This window comes from Leucoraja erinacea, chromosome 23, assembly GCF_028641065.1.
Source record: "Leucoraja erinacea ecotype New England chromosome 23, Leri_hhj_1, whole genome shotgun sequence".
NCBI lineage: Eukaryota > Metazoa > Chordata > Chondrichthyes > Rajiformes > Rajidae > Leucoraja > Leucoraja erinaceus.
The window spans coordinates 5,984,737-6,007,331 of record NC_073399.1 but is presented as its reverse complement, the minus strand read 5'-3'; the positions used below and the strand labels follow the sequence as shown (position 1 = coordinate 6,007,331).

Genomic DNA, 22,595 nt, shown 5'->3' with positions numbered 1-22,595 from the left:
GGTGTCCAACCATCGGGGTAAGTTTCCAGCTGACTTCATCTATTTTTTTCAGTAATAAACACATCGTTATGTAAAACGTCACTAATAACAGAAAAAAAATCCAGTTATCTGCCTCGCGTATAACCCAAATTATGTAAATGTATATTTAAATCACAGGCAAAGAAGAAAATGAATTTACCTATTGTGTTTTGATTTTGTTAGAATTGGCGTGGAGGATTTTATTTTACGAAGGATTGATAAAGGTAAGGAGACACGAGAGAGAGACTGCCGATATTGTTGTCTGGAGCAACAATCTGAAGGGCTAACTCGGAGGGTCGAGCAGCATTTGTGCGGGAAGGGAATGTGGATGTTTCTAAACGTCGATGAGAGACAAAAGTGCTGGAGAAAGCGGGTGTGGAGCGAAGGAAATAGGCAACGTTTCTGGCCGAAACCCTTCTAAACGTCGATAGTTCCTTTACGCACAGATGTTGCTCGACCCGCTGATAAAGGTAATACGATAAACACAAGCAAGTGCTTCTTTTAGAAAACTAATAAGAAAAGTTTAATTTTCCTGTGAATCAGGTTTTGCTGAATGTGTGGTTTTGCGTTCAGACCCATGAGGTTACATTCAGTTATCTGCTGAGCACTTCAATCATTCCGCTTGTTATTCGAAGCCGCATCGCAAGCGGCTGTTCAGCTCCCGAAAGAACGGTATTGTATATCTATGATATATAAATATGACACACATTCCACGCGACTGCGACACGACAATCCGCACTTCCCTTAATTCCAAATAAATGTTGTTTCATGTGATTGAAACATAATATGCCTAGGATCAGCTGCTTATCATTCTGAACACGCCGAACAAATAAATATTGGATGATAAAGATATGTAAACATGGTGCTTCCGAAATGTTGATCTCATATTCTTCAAAATTATAACCCATCAATTTTGCCATGGTATGGAAGCCACGGGAAAAAAATATGTGTATCATATTTTTAAATTGAGAAAACGCCACTAATTAGGTTTCCATGGGTAACTAACATAGTTCGTCGAGGCTTAATGAAGTCAAGGAGAAACTGTATTTTCTAATCCGCTATCAAACATATCAATAACGTGATTAATTCAAGGATCTAAATGCAAGAAATAGTAAAGGATACAAATTATACTGTAGCATATTATGGTAAAATGTTGTTACATTTATGCATACTACAGGGGGAATCAGTCAAAAGTTATTAAACATGCTTCTTTTAAAACGTTAATTCAGTGCGCTGCTGCAGTTTAAGGAAAGATGAATTATGTATCCCTGTCGACAAGTAATACCATGAAGTATGCTGATACTATTTAGTATCAAATGATTGAAATGTTCCTTGTGTGATCCAGCAATAGACCGAAGCCATGGGGGATGCGGAGATGGCAGTGTTTGGAGTGGCGGCGTCGTTTTTACGGAAGACTGATAAAGAAAGGCTTGAAGCTCAGAACCGACCGTTCGATGCCAAGACCTTCTGCTATGTCCACGATCCCAAAGAACTGTACGTGAAGGGAACCATCAAGAGCAAGGAGGGTGGCAAAGCCATCGTGGAGACCTTATTAGACAAGAAGGTCGGTTAAATTGTTCTGAAAAAAATGTTGGCCTAACAAACCAACGCTTGATTTAATATAACACGTGATTGATGTCTGTTGATCTTTCAGACCGTAACTGTCAAGGACGACCAGGTCTACCCAATGAACCCTCCAAAATTCGATAAAATAGAGGACATGGCCATGTTGACCCACCTGAACGAGGCATCCGTGTTGTATAACCTCAAAGAGCGTTATGCAGTCTGGATGATCTACGTAAGTACAATAATTTGAGATGATGATGATCAGATGTGGAAGAAGCCTATTAATGACACAGACATCCAATTAGTACCATTCTTCAAGCCTTTTCTTATTTTCCTGCAAAATCGTCTCATATACTGAATCCCTTTTTTTTTAAAAGTACAACTGAATAGGACTTCCCCAACTTTCAAAGAATACATCCCTGATGCTAATCCGTGTGGACTAAAATAACCTCCTCACTCAGCCCTTGCCAATTCCTTTAAACCCGAGATTTCTGGCAATATAGCTTCCTGCGAATTGTTCGTTCTATATCTACGATCTTTTGAATTCTGAAGTCACACCTTTACCCAGGTTTGCCATACAGCTGAAGTAATTGATACATGCTCTTTGGAGTAAACTTTATTTTCATACTCTCATGTCTTCTTAAAGATTTCTGAACAGGCTCATATTATGTAAAGCAAAAAACAAACAGTTGGAGGAATCCAGAGTCAAGTAGCAACTGCGGAGGTGAAGGGATTGTCCACGTTTATGCCTCTGGCTCTAAACCTGAAATATTCACCCTCCCCTTGCCTCAACAGATGCTACTCGACTCACTGAGTTTCTCCAATAGTTTTCTTTTTCCCTCCAGATTCTAATATCTACAGACTCTTGTGTCTCCAGTTTGACAAAGATTCTGCACATGCTGTTATGCTCCGCTATTCTATGGCTCTATTTACAAAGCCAAGGGATGCACATATTATGCACAGAGTTATACAGCACAGAAACAGGTCTGTTGGCCCGACACATCCTTGCTGACCAAGATGTCGATTGGCATTTGCCATGTCTCTGGCCCATATCCTTCTAAGCCTTTTCTATCAATGTACGCGTCCAAACGACTTTTAAAAATTGTAATTGTCTTTAACGCTGGTTCCCTAGACCCACCATCTGTGCGAAAAACCTACCCCTACCTTTTAAACTCCCCCCCCACTCCCCCCCCCCCTCATCCTAAACCTATGACCTCTGGTTTTATACTTTGCCTCTCTTGGAAATAGATTGTAACCATTCATGTTCTCTTTGTCCCTCCTTGTTGTATATAACATCACTCTTCAACTTCCTCGGAAAAATGTCCCAGCCTATCTAGTGTTTCCATTATAACTCAAGCCCTCCAGCCTGATAACATCCTCCTGAATCATTTCTGGACCCTTTTCGGTCTAGTGACCAGAATGGTGCAGAATACTCCAGGAGAGGTTTAACCAATAACTTGTACTGTTGCAACATAATATCACATCTCATGTACTCAATGCCCTGACCAATGAAGATAAGTGTGACAAGTACCTTCTTCACCATCTTGTCTACCTGTGTCATCACTTTCAGTGAACTATGTACCTGTACAAGATCCTCTAGACATCTAGATCAACTTGTAATCTTAAACAAAATTCATCACTCTCCATTGCACCAACAGATTTGGTGTCATCCACAAATTTACTAATCGTGTTACCAATATTGTTATCTATACTGTATTAATGAGTTGGATGACAAACAATGGGGGTCAGCACCTGTACCTATGGCACTCCAATGGTCTGACCTGATAAACAACGCTCCACTACCAATCTATGACTCCTTCCATCAAGCCGATTTTGCCTTCATTTGGCTACCTCATCCTGGATCCCAAGTGATCTAACCATCCAAACTAACATACCACGGGGTCCTTGTGAAAGGTCCATGCAGCCAACATCCACTGCTTTGCCCTCATCAATCTTCTTTGTTCTCTTTTCAAAAACATAATTACATTTGTGTCACACTATTTCCCACATGCAACACCCTACTGACTACCCCAATCAGAGTTTGCCTTTCCCAAGGCTGGTAGATCCCATCCCTCAGACTCATCTCCATTAATGATGCTTTCCATTAATGATGTTAAGCTCACTGGCATAGTTGCCTGGCTTGGTCACATGGCCCTTCTTAATTAAAGGAACATTAGCTATCCTCCATTCTTCCAGTATCTCACCTGATACAAAGATCTCTGTCAGAACTCCTGCAATTTATTTCCTAGCTTCCCACAATGTGCAAGGGCACACTTGATCAGGCCCAGGGATCCATCCCTTAATATACCCACAGCCAGCCAGCATCTCCTCTGTTGTAATGTGGATATGTCACAATATTTAATTATTATTTTCCCTTAATTCCTTAGCTTTCACGAATTTCTCCATGTAAAATTGCGGATGAGAAATATTGAGTTAACACCTCACCCATCTCCTGTGGCTCCATGCATTAAAGATGAATACCTTTTAAAACATACTGTACTTTAACACAGAGGGGAGCCATACAGTCCACCAAATTCATGCTGCTACAATGTCAACCCATTCTCATCATTATTTTCATGTCACTTATTCTATTCATGTGCACATCAATTTCTACAAATTCTCCTGAACCCAACTACACTAGGGAAGGGGGTAATATACAATGCCAACTAAAACCTCCAATACATCCTTGGAAGGTAGGAGGAAACTGGGGCACTTGAGGTATCCCACTTAGTCACGCGGAAAATATTTGAACACCACATACACAAGATCAGGGTTATACACGGAACCTGGCTGCTGTACGGCAACAATGATAACTGCTGCGCCACCCTCTGCCAACTTCAATAAAACAAGATCCCCTAGACGTCTTTCTTCCTGCAACACTTTTTGATTGCAAAATAACAATGAAAAGCGCTAATTCATGACTGTAAACATCTTCTCTGCCTGTAGACCTATTCTGGATTGTTCTGTGTCACCGTGAACCCCTACAAGTGGTTGCCCGTGTACAACGCAGAAGTCGTGACTGGATACAGGGGGAAGAAGCGTCAGGAAGCTCCACCCCACATCTTCTCCATCTCCGACAGCGCTTATCAGGCCATGTTAACTGGTAAAGAGAGTTCCATTTTCCCCAGTATGGTACTGCGATTTTGATTTCTTTAAATTAGAATCATGGCACAAATTCATACATAATTTTTCATTTGACTTGCAGACCGGGAAAACCAGTCTATCTTGATCACGTAAGTGTTGTACTTTCTGGTTACCCTTTTAAACCATTTTATTGCTTGTGGGGTAATTGCTGCTTTCTTCACGATACACTGTCACCTCCTCCAGCGGGGAATCCGGGGCGGGGAAGACGGTGAACACGAAACGTGTCATCCAGTACTTCGCAGCGGTTGCAGCTGTCATTGACGTGAGCAAGAAGAAGGAGGCACAAGCAGCATCCGGCAAGGTAGTGTCAGAAGCGACTTCAGAACATCGGAAACTTCTCATGGCTTAGTTGGAATTCATTTCTTCACTTAGTCAATTCTCCAACTCAGGGTGACCAAATGTATTTTTACAGGGGACCCTGGAAGATCAAATCATCCAGGCTAACCCACTGCTGGAAGCCTTCGGAAATGCCAAAACTGTGAGAAATGACAATTCGTCTCGCTTCGTAAGTCCTTTGAAACTTTCCTACGTTACACATCGTAATGCCAAATCTGGTGACTATCCAGTTTAACATTGGAACGGTTTCAATAACATATTATGCTCGCTCTCTGATAGTGTTTCATCTCTGACCTGAATAACCTTTCACATTCAGGGTAAATTCATCAGGATTCACTTCGGTACCACTGGGAAGCTGGCTTCTGCTGACATTGAAACATGTAAGTAGAGCAGATGTAGAAATGCAAACTTTGGTTACTATTCAAATAGTTGGCACGTTGACTTGGTCTTTGAATTAAATCTACATTTCCACGTGTCTCCCCAGATCTACTGGAAAAATCCAGAGTGACATTCCAGCTGAAAGCTGAAAGGAGTTACCACATTTTCTATCAGATGATGACCAATCACAAACCAGAAATCGTTGGTAAGATTCAAAGATTTGGAAAGTTGACGCCTTAATTTGCCCATGTTCTATTATTGCTGGAACTAGAGGTCATAGCCTCTGAATTGAAGGAGGTTCATTTAGGATGGAGATGAGGAGGGATTTCTTTAGTCAGAGGGTGGTGAATCTGTGGAATTCTTTGCCACAGAAGGCTGTCAGGGGTAAATCAATGGATATTTTTAAGGCAGAGATAGATTGAAGAAGGGTCTTGCCCCGACACATCGCCCATTCCATCTATCCAAAGACGCTGCCTGACCCACTGAGTTACTCCAGCATTTTGTGTCTATTTTAGATAGATTTTTGATTAGTATGGGTGTCAGGGGTTATGGGGAGTAGGCAGGAGAATGGGGTTGGTTGGGAGAGATAGATCAGCCATGATTAAATGGCGGTGTAGACGAATGGCCTAATTCTGCTCCTATCACTTATGACCTTATGACCTAAATGCGCGAAAGGTTTATTTCAATAGATTTCAATATATTATTCTTTGCAATTTTATTTTCCATCTCAGCCTCTAAGTGGACGAATATAAATGAAATTGCAGTTGTCGCTTAAATATAATATTATTTCTTTCTTTTTATTCAATTTCATTTTATTTGTATCTTATATTGTCTAATCTATGGTATCTACGTAGTGTTTTACTATAACTTAAACCTTGACAAGTTGCTTGAATGGAAGTGAGAAAATTGAATTATATTGTTGGATTACATGTTGCCGTTCATTTGATTAATCGCATATCCACCAACAGAGCATTTTGCTTTCAACAGAGTCTTGTCTCATTACCACAAACCCCTATGATTTCTCATTCGTCAGCCAGGGTGAGATCACTGTTGCCAGTATTGATGATAAAGAGGAACTGATGGCAACCGATGTGAGTATCTACTACATACCATTATTTGTAGCTTCCTATCCTGACTTGTGCATGTACATATTTCCACATTCACCATGTATAATCAATTAACTAAACAAACAAAGGTTTGGATCAAGATGTTATAGAATAGCAAATGGAAGATAGTGAGAAAACTAACAAGGACCAGTTTGTCTGCATTCTCAAATATTGTCACTATCTGTGGAAATACTGGTGTGGTGAAGATATTTCCCTAGCTGTTATTATGAAGCTGAGAAAACATGATGTTCTTGGTCTTTTTGTTGGATGCTACATCTGTTGTTTGCATGTACAGACTGCCATTGATATCCTGGGCTTCACCATTGATGAAAAGTGGGGCATCTACAAACTCACTGGAGCAGTAATGCACTTTGGAAACATGAGATTCAAGCAAAAGCAGCGTGAAGAGCAGGCGGAGCCTGATGGCACAGAAGGTATCCTGCGGAATGTCATTATTTACTCATGTTAAGATACTTGTAAATAATCTTCAATCTAATGCACGGTTTAGTTTTAAACCAAAGTCGAAACAATAATGAAGTGTTTTGTAACTTTATACTAGGGAAATACCCTGAGAGTATTGTCTGTGGGTTCCTGTGTTTGTGCTTAGCTGTATGTTTTTGGTTAGGGTATGAAAACTCTTTATCCAGTTAGACAACTGAAAAAAAGAGAAAAATCATTATAAATTATTTTCACTCACTGAGTACGGTTGGAAAATAAATGGGCATATACACTAGCAAATTTGGTATATCCCTTTAGTACCTCTAACGTGCAAGATTTTCCTTTTCTATGTGTTAGATGCCGACAAAGTTGCCTATCTAACCGGCCTCAACTCAGCAGATTTACTAAAGGCATTGTGCTATCCACGAGTAAAGGTTGGCAATGAATTTGTGACCAAAGGGCAGACGGTTCAGCAGGTACAGTTACCAGAAATTATAGTAAAATGTGCCTGTAAATAATTAGAACAGTTGGCTTTCAGTTATTGACCAAATTGTATCATTTAGGTCTACAACTCAGTTGGTGCTCTTGCCAAGTCCATTTTTGAGAAAATGTTCTTATGGATGGTGGTCCGTATCAATCAACAACTGGACACAAAGAAGGCCAGACAGTATTTCATTGGTGTGCTGGACATCGCTGGTTTTGAAATTTTTGATGTAAGGATCAGAAAAAAATATTGATTTAGGTTTTTTTTTTTATAAAGAGGCAATTATATTAAACTATAATTTGCAATATATTCATGCAGTACAACAGCTTGGAGCAGTTATGTATCAACTTCACAAATGAGAAACTGCAGCAGTTCTTCAACCACCACATGTTTGTTCTGGAACAAGAGGAGTACAAGAAGGAAGGAATTGAATGGACATTCATTGACTTTGGAATGGATCTGGCTGCTTGCATTGAACTCATTGAGAAGGTAGGCATCATCAAACAATACAGAAATAAAGTTTAACATTTATGTAACATGGAGTTATCAATGCTGCTAACTCACAAATAAATATGTTGTGATCCACACAGCCCATGGGTATCTTCTCAATTCTCGAGGAGGAGTGTATGTTCCCCAAGTCCTCAGACACTACTTTCAAGAATAAGCTGTATGATCAGCACCTTGGAAAGTCAAACAACTTCTTGAAGCCCAAGCCAATCAAAGGAAAGCCTGAAGCTCACTTCTCACTGGTCCATTACGCTGGCACTGTGGACTACAACATTACTGGCTGGCTGGAAAAGAATAAGGATCCGCTGAATGAAACTGTAACTGGGCTCTTCCAGAAGTCATCAGTGAAACTGTTGGGTGTTCTCTACGTTGCATCCCCTGAAGGTAAATCTCTTCTAAATTGTCAGGAATGCTTTGAACTGGTTTTGCTCTTTAGCTAATCTTAATCTGTTGGGAACAATCACACTTGTTGTTTCTTTGTAGAAATTGGCAAGAAAGCAGGCAAAAAGAAGGGTGGTTCATTCCAGACAGTGTCTGCTCTATTTAGGGTAAGATATTCCCTTGCACATACATTGTCACTGCATACTGAATTACATTTTAATAACTTAAAAATAATTTGCAAATTATTGATTGAAATGCATAAACTATTGTCTCATTTTGTAATTGCCTTTGTTGGTCCATTGTTCACTCACAGGAAAACCTGGGCAAGCTGATGGCTAACCTAAGAACCACACATCCACATTTTGTGCGATGTATCATTCCCAATGAGACAAAGACACCAGGCAAGTCGTAGTTCCATCTATCCAGTCAATGTGTCATAAAAAATAATTTTGTGTTCTATTTTATTCTTTTAAGTAATTATGTTGTAAACACCAGGTGCTATGGAAAATCATCTTGTCATACATCAATTGAGATGCAATGGTGTGCTGGAAGGTATCAGAATTTGCAGAAAAGGATTCCCAAGCAGAATCATCTACGGAGACTTCAAGCAAAGGTGAAATATTTCAAAAACTCCATTTCCCTTTTCTATCCAAACAAATTGTTCGATATTTTTAGTTCAAAAGAAAATCAGCTGTTAACACATATAAAACTCTAATGCAACAGATACAGAATTCTAAATGCAAGTGCCATCCCTGAAGGTCAGTTCATTGATAGCAAGAAGGCATCTGAGAAGTTATTGGGATCCATTGATGTAGATCATACCCAGTACAAGTTTGGACACACTAAGGTAATTATGTTGAAATTATAACTTTCTTCATGAGTAATAATATGGTGATGAATTATGAAGAGTTTTAAATGTAATTTTAGAAACAAATGAATTGATATACATCGATGATAATCTGTAACTTAATGTATGGAGCAACTTCAACCCGGCTCAAACCTAATCCATTAGGACAGCATTGCAAAATGCATGTGTTATTCTAATTTTCTGATGTAATTATGATTAGGATAACAGATTAAATTGTGCTTCCAAAATGTGTTATGTTTAGACAATCAAACATCAAAAACAATCACTTTATTTGTTTAAGGTGTTCTTCAAGGCTGGTCTCTTAGGTACGCTTGAAGAGATGAGAGATGATAAGTTGGCACAGCTCATTACCCGCACTCAAGCTATGTGCCGTGGTTTTTTAATGAGGGTTGAATTTACGAAAATGATGGAAAGGAGGTAAATATTCCTTTTCAAATATCTAACAATATATTTGCACATAAACAGATTTTGTAAATGAATATAGTATTTTACTCTTTAAACAGAATATTGCTCTAATCTTTGTTCATTTTACCATGGCCTTTAGGGAAGCACTGTTTACTCTACAGTACAACATCCGTGCATTCACCAATGTCAAACACTGGCCATGGATGCAACTGTACTTCAAGATCAAACCTCTCCTGAAGAGTGCTGAAACTGAAAAGGAAATGGCAAATATGAAAGACGAGTTTGAGAAGACTAAGGAGGCACTTGCCAAATCTGAAGCACGGAAGAAGGAATTAGAAGAGAAAATGGTGGCCCTTGTGCAAGAAAAGAATGATCTCCTACTTCAAGTCCAATCGGTACCTACATTGGCTATCTTTACATGGCTATGCATGTATACAAAACACATGGCCTGGTATAATTCATTGTATCATTTTATTGCAGGAAGGTGAAACTCTGGCAGATGCAGAAGAAAGATGCGAGGGGTTGATTAAAAATAAGATTCAACTAGAGGCGAAATTGAAGGAAGCTAATGAAAGATTGGAAGATGAAGAGGAGATGAATGCTGAGCTGACAGCTAAGAAAAGGAAACTGGAGGATGAGTGCTCAGAACTGAAGAAAGATATTGATGACTTGGAGCTCACATTAGCCAAAGTTGAAAAAGAAAAACATGCCACTGAGAATAAGGTATTAAACAGTGATTTTGATGTCTGATGTCTAATTAATCTCCAAGAAGATATTCATTTCTACTGATTACATATCATCGAATTATTCCATTTTTTTTTGCTGCTTAGGTTAAAAACCTCACTGAAGAGATGGCCAGTCTTGATGAAAGTATTGTTAAGTTAACCAAGGAAAAGAAAGCTCTCCAGGAGGCCCACCAGCAGACCTTGGATGATCTCCAGGCTGAGGAAGACAAAGTCAACACTCTGACCAAAACAAAGGCTAAGTTGGAACAACAAGTTGATGATGTGAGTAATTTAGAACATAACTAAATCAAATATTTATTTTAATGGTTATCATTGTTTGAGGTCAGTTCTAATAAAACATACTGTTTCTTAAAAAAGCTTGAAGGTTCTCTGGAGCAGGAGAAGAAACTCCGCATGGATCTGGAGCGTGCTAAGAGAAAGCTTGAAGGTGATTTGAAGCTGTCTCAAGAAGTAACAATGGACTTGGAGAATGACAGGCAGCAACTGGATGAGAAACTAAAGAAGTCAGTATTTAAAATTATGAACAAATTCTTATTTTGTTCATAATCCACTGTTTAAAATTATATTCAAATTGTCACGCTGATGTCTTGCAAAATATATTTTGTCGACGTTGACACTTAGTTCTGTGCAAGGAACTTACATTAGCTTGCACCTCTGTGACTCAGACAACCTTTCATTATTTAAATGAAAAAACTCTTCAAATAAATTTAAAGTTTATTTTATGTATCCGTTAATTATCCTATAACTATCTCTTCAGAATGTCAGCGAGAATATGTCCCGTTATATTACTATTATAACTTAATTCTTCCTTTTCATTATTAAAGGAAAGAGTTTGAAATCAGCCAGCTTCTAAGCAAAGTTGAAGATGAGCAGGTTATGGCTATCCAACTGCACAAAAAGATTAAAGAATTACAGGTGATGTATAAGTCCAGTAAAATTATCAATGCCTTTCAGTGAAAGTCATGCACATGAATTGATACTACTGGTTCCATGATTATAACCAATGCATATTTATCTTAAGGCTCGTATTGAGGAGCTTGAGGAAGAAATTGAAGCTGAACGTGCCTCTCGCGCTAGGACTGAGAAACAGAGAGCTGATCTTTCTCGGGAACTTGAAGAGATCAGTGAGCGACTGGAAGAAGCTGGTGGGGCAACTTCAGCTCAGATTGAAATGAACAAGAAACGAGAGGCAGAATTTCAGAAAATGCGCCGTGACCTGGAAGAATCTACCCTCCAGCACGAAGCCACAGCTGCTGCTCTTCGCAAGAAGCAGGCTGACAGCGTTGCAGAACTTGGGGAACAAATCGATAACCTGCAGCGGGTGAAGCAGAAGCTTGAGAAGGAAAAGAGTGAACTGAAGATGGAAATTGATGACCTCGCCAGCAACATGGAATCAGTGTCCAAAGCTAAGGTACGGTGATAGAGGACACTAAATACTGCACATTTATAGTTAACTTTGAATTGTTGGTGTTGTTCAGTTGGTTTTGCTTCTCTTGAAAACTGGTTGCTTTGTTTTCAGGCAAACCTTGAGAAACTGTCCCGGACACTGGAGGACCAGGTCAGTGAAATGAAGACCAAACACGATGAACATCAACGGTTGATCAATGACTTATCAACTCATAAAGCACGTCTTACAACAGAAAATGGTATTGATCAGTTCTGTATTTGTTTTTTATCATGTAGAAAATGCTATCATACTTTCACTCACAGCCTCCTTTATTTCCAGGCGAGTTGAACCGCCAGGTGGAGGAGAAAGAGGCCTTAGTATCGCAACTGACAAGAGGAAAACAAGGATATACCCAACAGCTTGAGGAACTGAAGAGGCAGCTGGAGGAAGAAACTAAGGTATCAAAATAAAACATTATAAAATATTACAATGCAAACCATGAATATCCAACAATAATATCCTTTCATTGTGACCAGAATCAGAAAGACAAGGTTAAGTTACTTTCTAATAATCACAACAATAGTAAATATAATTTAATTCATGCCACTCTGTAATCATTTCAGGCTAAGGGAGCCCTGGCCCATGCTCTGCAATCTTCCCGCCACGACTGTGACCTGCTCCGTGAACAATATGAAGAGGAGATGGAGGCAAAGGCTGAGCTCCAGCGTGGAATGTCCAAGGCCAACAGTGAAGTGGCTCAGTGGAGAACAAAATATGAAACTGATGCAATCCAGCGCACTGAGGAACTGGAAGAAGCCAAGTATGTAACAAAGAGGAACCTATGTTCATGCGGCACATGCTGCCAAGGAGAATGTATGTTCTTCCACAATTTCCTGTGAGATGGACTTGATGGTTTTGTGTTTTTCAGGAAAAAACTTGCTCAGCGTTTGCAAGATGCAGAGGAGCATATTGAGGCCGTGAACTCCAAATGTGCTTCACTGGAAAAGACTAAACTGAGACTACAGAATGAAGTGGAGGATCTGATGATAGATGTAGAGAGGGCAAATTCAGCAGCAGCAGCTCTGGACAAGAAACAAAAGAACTTCGACAAGGTAGGAGCAGGTTGTTGCGTTGTTTCTCTTTACATGTCGTTCTGAAGGAAGTAACCAACATCATGTATTTCCATTTTAGCCAGGGACTGGCAAGCAGCTGGTAGTTTAATTTTATGTGACGATTTGTCCTCATTAATGACGACAAAAATACCTCCATGGAACCAAATTAATAACATTGATGTTTCTCAATGGATAGATTGTAGAGGTCCACATGTTGGTAAACATTTTGTTTAATAATTATACGATACAGCCCCGTCGCTCAAGCGCGTGAACAAGAGATCAACTCCAACTCCAACCCCAACTGCCAATCTTTCAAATTCCAACCGCCTAACGGCCCGCCCCCCCTGACTCATTGATTGGTCGGCCCATCGAGTCCGACCATCGAAGGTTCGGGAGACAAGTGGCTTGACCACAAGATGGCGCCACAAGTTTATATTATTCTCTGCCTAAAGACTGGAGATTTGGTATCAATCAATCTTTAAGTTAAATTAGCAGGTCATTACGTGTAAATAGGTCATTAATTGCAGATCAGCCACAATGTAATAGAATGCCTCAACAATTGCAATACTTCAGATTTAAGAGATACTGTGTGTAACAGGCCTTTCAGTGCACAGATTATGCGCCGGCCAGTGATCATCGCATAGACTAGCAGTGTCCTGCACACAGGGACATTTTATCAAGGACAGAAACCAATTAAACTACACACATGTATGTCCTTGGAGTGTGGGAGGAAGGCAGTGCACTCGGAGAAAACCCATATGATCACAGGCAGAATGTACAAATAGCACCCATAGTCAGGATCAAACCCAGGTCACTGGCAAATCTACCGCTCCTCCACTGTGCTGCCCAAACGGTCCAGAGATTTGGGCATTTCCTATGTGTGAAAATGCAATAACATCACATTAGATTTATTGAACATATTTAATTATGGGTGGCATGGTTCAAGATTCAAGATTCAAGATTCAATTTAATTGTCATTTGGACCCCTTGAGGTCCAAACGAAATGCCGTTTCTGCAGCCATACATTACAAACAAATAGACCCAAGACACAACATAATTTACATAAACATCCATCACATTGCTGTGATGGAAGGCCAAAAAAAACTTATCTCTCCACTGCACTCTCCCCCCCCCCCGATGTCAGAGTCAAAGTCAAAGCCCCCGGCTGGCGATGGCGATTGTCCCGCAGCTATTAAAGGCACGCCGGGTGGTGCGAGGTCGCACACCGGGTCTTGGTGTTAGAGCCCCCGGCGTGCGCTCGCAGAGTCCCGCGGCCATTCCAAGCCGCGCGGTGCGGTGATGTCGGGCCCCGCTCCAGGAGCTCTTCGACCCCGCAACTCGGGCGGGAGAAGTCGCCGTTGCGAGAGCCCTGAAAAGCGGTCTCCCTCCAGGGACCCGCGGGCTCCCGGTGCCGCCGTCCGCCAGACCCGCAGTTGAAGCCTCCGAATCTCCGGAGGTCGGGCCGCAGCAGCAGCAGCACTCCACCACCGCTCCACCCGCTCCGGACTCAGCCAGCCCCGCGACGGTGAGGTGAGTCGTCGGCACCAGAGGCCCCTGGTCTTCTCCTGTTGGAGGCCGTTCCTCGTTGCAGCCCCAACGACAATGGAGACCCGACAAAGAAAAGGTCGGGTCTCCCGTGCAGGGAGAGATTTAAAAGTTACCACCCCACCCCCCCCCCCCCCCCCACACCCCAACAAAAAATAACAAAAAACTACATAAAAACATAGACAGAAATAATAAAAAAACGCAGACGGGCTGCAGAGGCCGCTGCTGACGAGAGTCGCGCCGCCTACCGAATGGTAGCACAGTGGTAGAGTTGCTGCCATATAGCACTTGCAACGCCAAAGACCCGGGTTCGATCCGGGTTCTGTGTGTACGGAGTTTGTACATTCTCCCCGTAACCACGTGGGTTTCCTCCCACACTTCAAAGGCGTACAGGATAATTGGCTGGTCGGTGCAGACTCAGTGGGCCAAAGGACCGGTTTCCGCACAGTATCTCTAAACTAAACTAAATTAATGAACACTTTTAATAGTGCAAAATAATAAACATTGTCCATGTACCGTCCTAAGAAACAGTCCTTTCTCATCTGTTTACAAGTTTGTGTATGATATTATGTTGTGCAAGGCACCCTGGATGCTGGCAAAATATAAGGCCAATTTTCACATTGAAATCTAACTTTCATTCTCTGGCTATAATGCCTAATTTCTATTGAGATAGAAATTGAATTTGAGATTTCTAACATTTACAATTGTACAATTAAGGTTCTAGCAGACTGGAAACAGAAGTATGAAGAGAGCCAGGCAGAACTAGAAGCAGCTCTGAAGGAATCTCGTAGTTTGAGTACAGAAATCTTCAAAATGAAGAATGCATACGAGGAGTCTCTGGATCACCTTGAAACTCTTAAACGGGAGAACAAGAATCTACAACGTACGTTTAAAACCTCTCTCTTACTTAAGCATTTTAAATTGTTGGTACTATGAAAACGCTGGTTGTTTACCTTGGAATTAAACACCTATTTCAATTCCATTCTTGTTCAATGGTATTTATTCCCTCTGAATTTCCACAAACAGTGTAATATATGCTTGTAATTCTCTTGTAATCCAAGTTTTATCAACTCAAGATAGATTGAACTAACAATACCTTTTAAAAAACAGAGGAGATTTCTGATCTGTCTGAGCAACTGGGTGAAACTGGCAAGGCCCTCCATGAGATGGAAAAGGCAAAGAAGACAGCTGAGCAGGAAAAGAGTGAAATCCAGGCAGCATTGGAGGAGGCAGAGGTAAAGTTAACAGCTATTCCAACATTACATTTTAGAAATAGACATTTTAAACTATCATATATTATAAAGGAATCAACTTTTGCGACAACAATGTGCAAAATACTGAAAAACACAGTTAATCTCTCTCATAGGCCTCCCTGGAACATGAGGAGAGCAAGATCCTCCGCATTCAGCTGGAACTGAACCAAGTGAAATCTGAAGTTGACAGAAAGATTGCAGAGAAAGACGAGGAGATCGATCAGGTCAAGAGGAACCACCAGAGAGTTGTGGACACAATGCAGAGCGCTTTGGAGGCTGAAGTCAGGAGCAGGAATGATGCCTTGAGAATCAAGAAGAAAATGGAGGGTGATCTAAATGAAATGGAGATTCAGCTGGGACATGCCAATCGCCAGGCTTCAGAAGCTCAAAAACATCTCAGAAACATACAGGGCCAATTGAAGGTTTTTATCATGGGACTTCTAGTACACTGTTATTTTTAATGTTGTATGATTGTCAGTCAATTTTGTAAATATTGAATTTATTCTTTCAGAACCTAATATAAAATGCAAGATTTGTTATTTACCAGATGAGTTAGATTTTTCAAGCTACTTATTGATGAAAAACAGCATATTACTACACCTGTTTCAAATACAAGATAAGCATTACAGTGTACTGTAATACCTGGTAACAAAGCAATCTTGCATTATAAACAGGACACCCTGATACAGCTGGATGATGCCTGCAGAAGCCAGGAAGACTTGAAGGAGCAACTGGCCATGTTGGAGCGCAGAAGCGGCCTGCAACAGGCTGAGATTGAAGAACTGAGAGCCGCTCTGGAACAGACAGACCGAGCTCGCAAAATTGCTGAACAAGAGCTGATCGATGTCACTGAAAGAGTTCAGCTGCTGCACTCTCAGGTTAGTTCAGGTTTGTTAACCTGTATTAGCACCAGGTCTTGTTAACATTTCAGTGTCTTGAAGATACCAAGACAAATAATACCTCTGCTGATCTTAAAATGGGGATCTCATAATTGTTTTTGCTTCAGTTTCTTGCTTGGCTACCAAGTTGGTTCTTGGGAAGAGATCTCCAGTGATAGGTGGCTACAATTTGTTGCTCACTTTTCCTGCTGAGTTCCAACCTCAGGAATCCAGAACAGCAACCGATAATGATGCAATGCCAATTTAAACATATCATTGGATTTCCTCATCTCTCCACAACATGACTTCAGGCATCCAATATCCACTGGCATAAGGAAAGCACCAGACTGATATCCATCTCCTTCTTTTGTTTGCCACTTCCTTCCTCAATATTTTTCCTCCATACACAACTGGGCCTTACTGTGGATAAAAACTGAGATTGCAGTCATCTTTATTGCTGCAAAAATTAACTAGAAATTCTCTTTTCCTACAGAATACAAGCCTCATCAATACTAAGAAGAAGCTGGATGCTGACTTGAATCATATCCAGTCTGAAATGGAAGAAACTATCCAAGAGGCAAGAAATGCTGATGAGAAAGCAAAGAAGGCTATCACTGATGTAAGTTAGAAGTCACCTTAACTATTTTTGCTTATAAAAGTTACCTCACTTAAATGACATTGATATTATTTGAATGTGAATAATGATTTGCCCAATTGCCTCATATTGCAAGGCTGCCATGATGGCTGAAGAGCTGAAGAAGGAACAGGACACCAGTGCTCACCTTGAACGAATGAAGAAGAACCTCGACCAGACAGTGAAGGACCTGCAGCTTCGCCTGGATGAGGCTGAGCAGCTGGCAATGAAAGGAGGAAAGAAGCAGCTCCAGAAACTGGAGGCCAGGGTAAATATTGAGACAATGTTATGGCATGCTACATTAATGAAAGCTTTGGATATGATATTAATATTAAGTAATTGATCATTAATATAGGTGCGTGAGCTGGAGAATGAGCTGGAAGCCGAGCAAAAACGTGGTGCTGATGCCATTAAGGGTGTTCGCAAATATGAAAGAAGAGTCAAGGAACTGACTTATCAGGTATTGTACAGTCACTAATCAAGTGATGCACTTACTTTACCCAATGCTCTGGAAGGACAGCTCTAAACACAAAACCATATCTCCACACAGCGTACAGGCTGTCCCAACACCTTGCAAGATTGCCTATTCTATGTGAGACCTTGATTGAGTTGTTAACTTTTCAATCTTGGTTGATTTAAGAATGCTTTTTGAATACCATGCATCTGGTCGGCACAGTACAGCTAATGTGAAGAACATTCTGAGGTTGTATAGATGATCAACTTTTGAATCATTCGTATTAAAAACACTTTCTCATCAACTATTAGAAGGAGGCTCCTGCATTTAATTAAGGCAGGAAATTTCAGTCATTTTCGTGATAAAACGAGCATTAAAGGTGATGAGCAGGTGACGGAGGCAGTGATGAAGATAGTGGAGCACTGAGAAGGTAACAATGTAACATTGCAAGGGGAGCAAACGAGTCAGAAAGAACTAGGATAGATATCTTTAAATGTGACATGATGATGCAAGAATGTTAAAAGATCATGATAAATGTTGCTTTATTTGCAATGTTCACAGTCAGAGGAAGACAGAAAGAATATCCTGAGACTACAGGACCTGGTTGACAAGCTGCAGATGAAGGTTAAGGCCTACAAGAGACAATCAGAGGAGACTGTAAGTAACCAATTATAATCTAAACTTTTCAAGAAAATGACAACTCATTACATTTTGACATTTTTTGTAATATTAAGAACAAATGTTCATAAGGCCATGTGAAAGGAGTAGAATTAGGCTGTTTGGTCCATTATGTCTACTCCGCCATTCAATCATGGCTGACCCATCGCTTCCTCTTAACCCTATTCTCCTGCCTTCTCCCTATAACCTCTGACACTAATCAAGAATTTATCTATCTCTGCCTTGAAAATATCCATTGACAAATGCTAACTCTACCTACATGAACAGGATGGTAGAAATACAAATCTACGTACACAAAGCAATGAAGTTAATCTGGTATATCAGGCCATCTCCATTAAATGTTCCAGAAGTTCTATCCTGTTTAATGAAAACACATTTGATGTATATGTTTCCAGTGATAACTTTGGATCATAACCTAAGAATCTTTGTTTTTGTTTCTAACTAAACTCTTATTTGCACAAACATTTTGTTTTAAATAAGATGAATAGAAATTTCACAGCATTATAGTTGTATATTTATCATCCACACATTTGGATGACTTCTTTATATATTATAGATAGATAGTTTTTAATTGCCACACTAAATTGTGCTGAAAGTATAAATAATCACACAAGTTTAAAACTTACCTTGTTGGTTTAAACTTACCGCTGGACAGCGCAAAAAGCGAGTCAACGTAATGACGCGCCAAGTGGGATGACGGCCTTCTTCACGTAGTCACTCACGTGACTCCGAAGTAAAATCACACATGCTTTATTTTTTTATACCCTTTTTGATATTGCAAACTGTGTCATTCCTCTGCAACTAATTTCCATCAGGCCCAGGCCTGGATGTGCTCTGTGACCAATAACCGGTAACCATAAGTCTTCCGTATTAGAACATTCCAAAACAAATAACTCTCCTCACCTTAGTCCTAAAGTGATTCAAATCCTCTGCTCAATAGTTCTCATCTCTCCAGGAATGGAGAGTAGCCTCTCCACAACTACTTTACCAAATGTCTCAACAATCTTAAACGTTTCAGAGATACCATCCCCTGTTCTTCTAAATTCCACAAAATGTAGGCAAGTTGTATGCAATATCTGCTCATATGACAACTTTCACAAGGAAATAATGAAAAGGGCAAGTGGAACGCTAGCTAGATAGGGGAATGGAGGACTTTTTATGTTACAATTACACAAAACATCGAATAATGCACAACTGAGATCATGTGAACGGCTCTGGATGCTGCGTATTAGAAAGAAAATATTTCCTTTGGATGAGATTTACCAGAATGGCACCTGGACTTCGAGTGTTAAATTATGGGGAATTTTCCAAACTAGAATTCTATATCATGAAATTTAGATTAAGGACTATTCACAGTGGTGTAGTGGTAGAGCTACCGCCTTACAGCTTGAGACCGAGTTTGATCCTGATTACGGGTGCTTGTCTATACAGAGTTTGTACGTTCACCCCATGACTTGCGTGGGTTTTCTCTGAGATCTTCAGTTTCCTCCCACACTGCAATGACTTGTAGGTTAATTAGCTTAATATAAAATATACCATTGTCCCTAGTGTGTGTAGGATAGTGTTAATGTGTGGGGATAGCTGGTCAGCACAGACTCAGTGGGCCAAAATCTCAAACACATAAACATTTCTATTACCTAATAATCCCCTCTTCCCACACAAACAAATGTTGGGTTTTGACAAATAATTTACACAAATAATTTAGTGATAGGTTCCTGCTCGCAATTTCTCACACTGTTTTCCCACAGGAGGAACAGGCCAACGTTCACCTGTCCAGGTTCAGGAAGGTTCAGCATGAACTGGAGGAAGCCGAGGAACGTGCCGACATTGCCGAGTCTCAAGTCAACAAACTTAGAACTAAAACCCGGGAAATTACTATCAAGGTATTGCACCCTAAGAAACTTTAATAATAACAAATTATGGTGGCAATTATTTTAAATCTACCACGTCAGTTGTCATAACACAAGTATTATTTTACAAGCACTCTTTCATTGTATTAAATTAATAATTTGTTTTTCCTTTTTACCTATCAGAGCGCTGAAGAGTAGATGACAACTTGAAATGGTCCACAGAAGAAATCTACAAAATGTGTATTTCTTTGTAACATAGTTTTATAAATGTAGCAATATCAACAAAAATAAACGTGCAACACTAAAATGCCGCTTTGTCAGCTTGTGTTATTTAGATGATTCAAAAATCAGAGCAGGATCGATGCGATGCATGGGAAACCTTCAAAGGAAAACATTTTGCAAGCAAAATATTGGACAGAGAGCGAATTAGAATAATGCATATGAAATATTTTTCAATCATGAATCAAGAATATCTATATCAGCATTGACATTATGGAGTGAAAATTAAACTGTTGCTCACACTTAGTCAAGACGTATGTGCCCGGTGTCAGGCTTAAAATGACCTACAAACCTTATGAACACATTCTGGCTGTAGTGCCTATGCTACCTCCACTGGAAATTTGGACTCATTGTGCAGATTTCTAAGTCATTAATCTTGCCAACAGCAGCCTTAAATTCATTTTCCAGAGCTGGGTTTAAGTAGCATTTCTTGAACAACTGAAGGGATCCTTTATTATCTCTTAAGGCTTAAAATATTTTATCTGGTTAAACATAAAACTTACATTCTGTAGTTAGTCACCATTCAAGTAGAATGACCAGGATAGATCCAATACATTCCACAGTCCCTGCTACTTACAATTTCTGCAAGCATATTTAAATAATGGATTGCTTCTTCATTGATATTTGCACTCACTTTGATTTGCTGAGCTCATGATTGAGAAATAGAGCAAAGTCAGAAGATTCAACAAGTATCCAATGAGCATTTGAATTGTCAAGATGTAGAAGACTATGGGACAAATTATGGTAAATGGATTAGTGGGGATAGGTAATCAATGTGCTGGCATGGACATGACGGGCTGAAGGACTGCTTGGAGGCTCCTCAGAGAATTATTGGCTACCTACTGTCAAGAGAAAGCTTGTTCCTGACTGTGAATTATAACTCAAAAATGAGCTGCTGCGCAGATCCCAGCACATCTCACTTCCCCAACCCAATCCGTCAGAAGCTGCACACAGGGTTTAGGGGTGGAATAGATAAACAGCTTAGGGGCAGATCACAGAAACAACTGTCAAAAATTACCCTTTGCTTCCAGCCACTGAGCCACATCATCTAAATGTGGATTCAAATTACCTCGCTCCTTTAATCACCTGGAAATTATTTTTAACAGACTATTATGTGGGAACTCATCAAAAGCCTTGCTAAAAGTCACCTCCTCTATATCAAATGTACTGTTGTCATAAACAACCAGAAGCACACCATCCCCACACCCTCTTCCACCTGTCTTTTGCTACCTTCCCACCTCTACATGTTGCCTGTCCATCATTAATCTGTATTTTGATAAATTAAAGTATGAAGCTTCCTCAGAATTGAGTCGAATCATTTGGCCTTGACTGAATTCAGACTAATTGAGCATAATAGCCAGATCTATTCCTTCCTTTATTTTAAAGCAACAGTACAACATTAACAGTTAATTGATCCATTAATTGGTTGTTGAGAATTGTTCTGAGTGTGTAGTTGTGTGGTAGAATCTAGTGAAGATTTATAGTCAACTACAAGAGAAAGGAGGGATTCAAAATTTATGGTTTGTGCTTCCAAAATTATATTCATTGTTTTATTAAACAACCTGGGATATATTTAATCTAGGCTGCTGTTGAGTCAGTTTAAAGATGTTGAACTCTAAATGTAGTACACAAAAAAGCTGGAGAAACTCAGCGGGTGCAGCAGCATCTATGGAGCGAAGGAAATAGGCAACGTTTCGGGCCGAAACCCTTCACTTCCTTCGCTCCATAGATGCTGCTGCACCCGCTGAGTTTCTCCAGCTTTTTTGTGTACCTTCGATTCTCCAGCATCTGCAGTTCCTTCTTAAACTCTAAATGTGGTACCTCTGCTTCTCCATTACTTATTCCATCCAATAGTTTAGCCATGTTTTCTTTAACTACTACATCACCATCTTTTCTCTTCCATGTAGAGAACTCAGCAAAGTATTCTACTGGAATGTTATCGCTATCCCACACATAGGTTATTGTTTTGGTCAGGAGAAGGAAGGAACTGCAGATGCTGGTTTACACCGAAGATAGACACAAAATGTTGGAGTAACTCAGCGGGCCAGGCAGTATCTCGGGATAGAACATCTCTGGGTCCAAAGAAGGGTCTCAACCTGAAACATCACCCATTCCTTCTATCCAGAGATGCTGTCTGTCCCGCTGAGT

The 22,595-nt window shown here is 40.2% G+C and overlaps 1 protein-coding gene across 1 annotated transcript; it reads left to right on the top strand.

Moving 5' to 3' along the window:
* The first annotated feature begins 201 nt into the window (after window positions 1–201).
* LOC129708133 (myosin-4) lies at window positions 202–20,475 on the top strand. The gene is made up of 40 exons (XM_055653710.1): window positions 202–242; window positions 1,364–1,582; window positions 1,673–1,816; window positions 4,531–4,687; window positions 4,790–4,817; window positions 4,912–5,029; window positions 5,141–5,233; window positions 5,381–5,444; window positions 5,549–5,647; window positions 6,430–6,533; window positions 6,844–6,982; window positions 7,344–7,462; window positions 7,550–7,699; window positions 7,789–7,959; window positions 8,061–8,361; window positions 8,461–8,525; window positions 8,672–8,759; window positions 8,854–8,971; window positions 9,082–9,205; window positions 9,507–9,643; window positions 9,771–10,026; window positions 10,112–10,354; window positions 10,462–10,638; window positions 10,735–10,880; window positions 11,202–11,292; window positions 11,399–11,788; window positions 11,897–12,023; window positions 12,104–12,222; window positions 12,388–12,584; window positions 12,693–12,876; window positions 15,139–15,304; window positions 15,532–15,656; window positions 15,788–16,096; window positions 16,349–16,552; window positions 17,046–17,171; window positions 17,284–17,454; window positions 17,542–17,646; window positions 18,202–18,297; window positions 20,067–20,201; window positions 20,352–20,475. Exons 2-40 carry the CDS (start codon window positions 1,379–1,381, stop codon window positions 20,364–20,366), a joined length of 5,805 nt encoding a protein of 1,934 aa, XP_055509685.1. The 5' UTR covers window positions 202–242; window positions 1,364–1,378; the 3' UTR covers window positions 20,367–20,475.
* The last annotated feature ends 2,120 nt before the right edge of the window (window positions 20,476–22,595 follow it).

Bases quoted from the DNA above. Each gene is read 5' to 3' on its own strand.
- LOC129708133 (XM_055653710.1), top strand. From the start codon at position 1,379: ATGGGGGATGCGGAGATGGCAGTGTTTGGAGTGGCGGCGTCGTTTTTA. The intron at 12,024-12,103 runs GTATTGATCAGT...CTTTATTTCCAG, and splicing joins ACGTCTTACAACAGAAAATG to GCGAGTTGAACCGCCAGGTG. The intron at 17,647-18,201 runs GTATTGTACAGT...CAATGTTCACAG, and splicing joins TCAAGGAACTGACTTATCAG to TCAGAGGAAGACAGAAAGAA.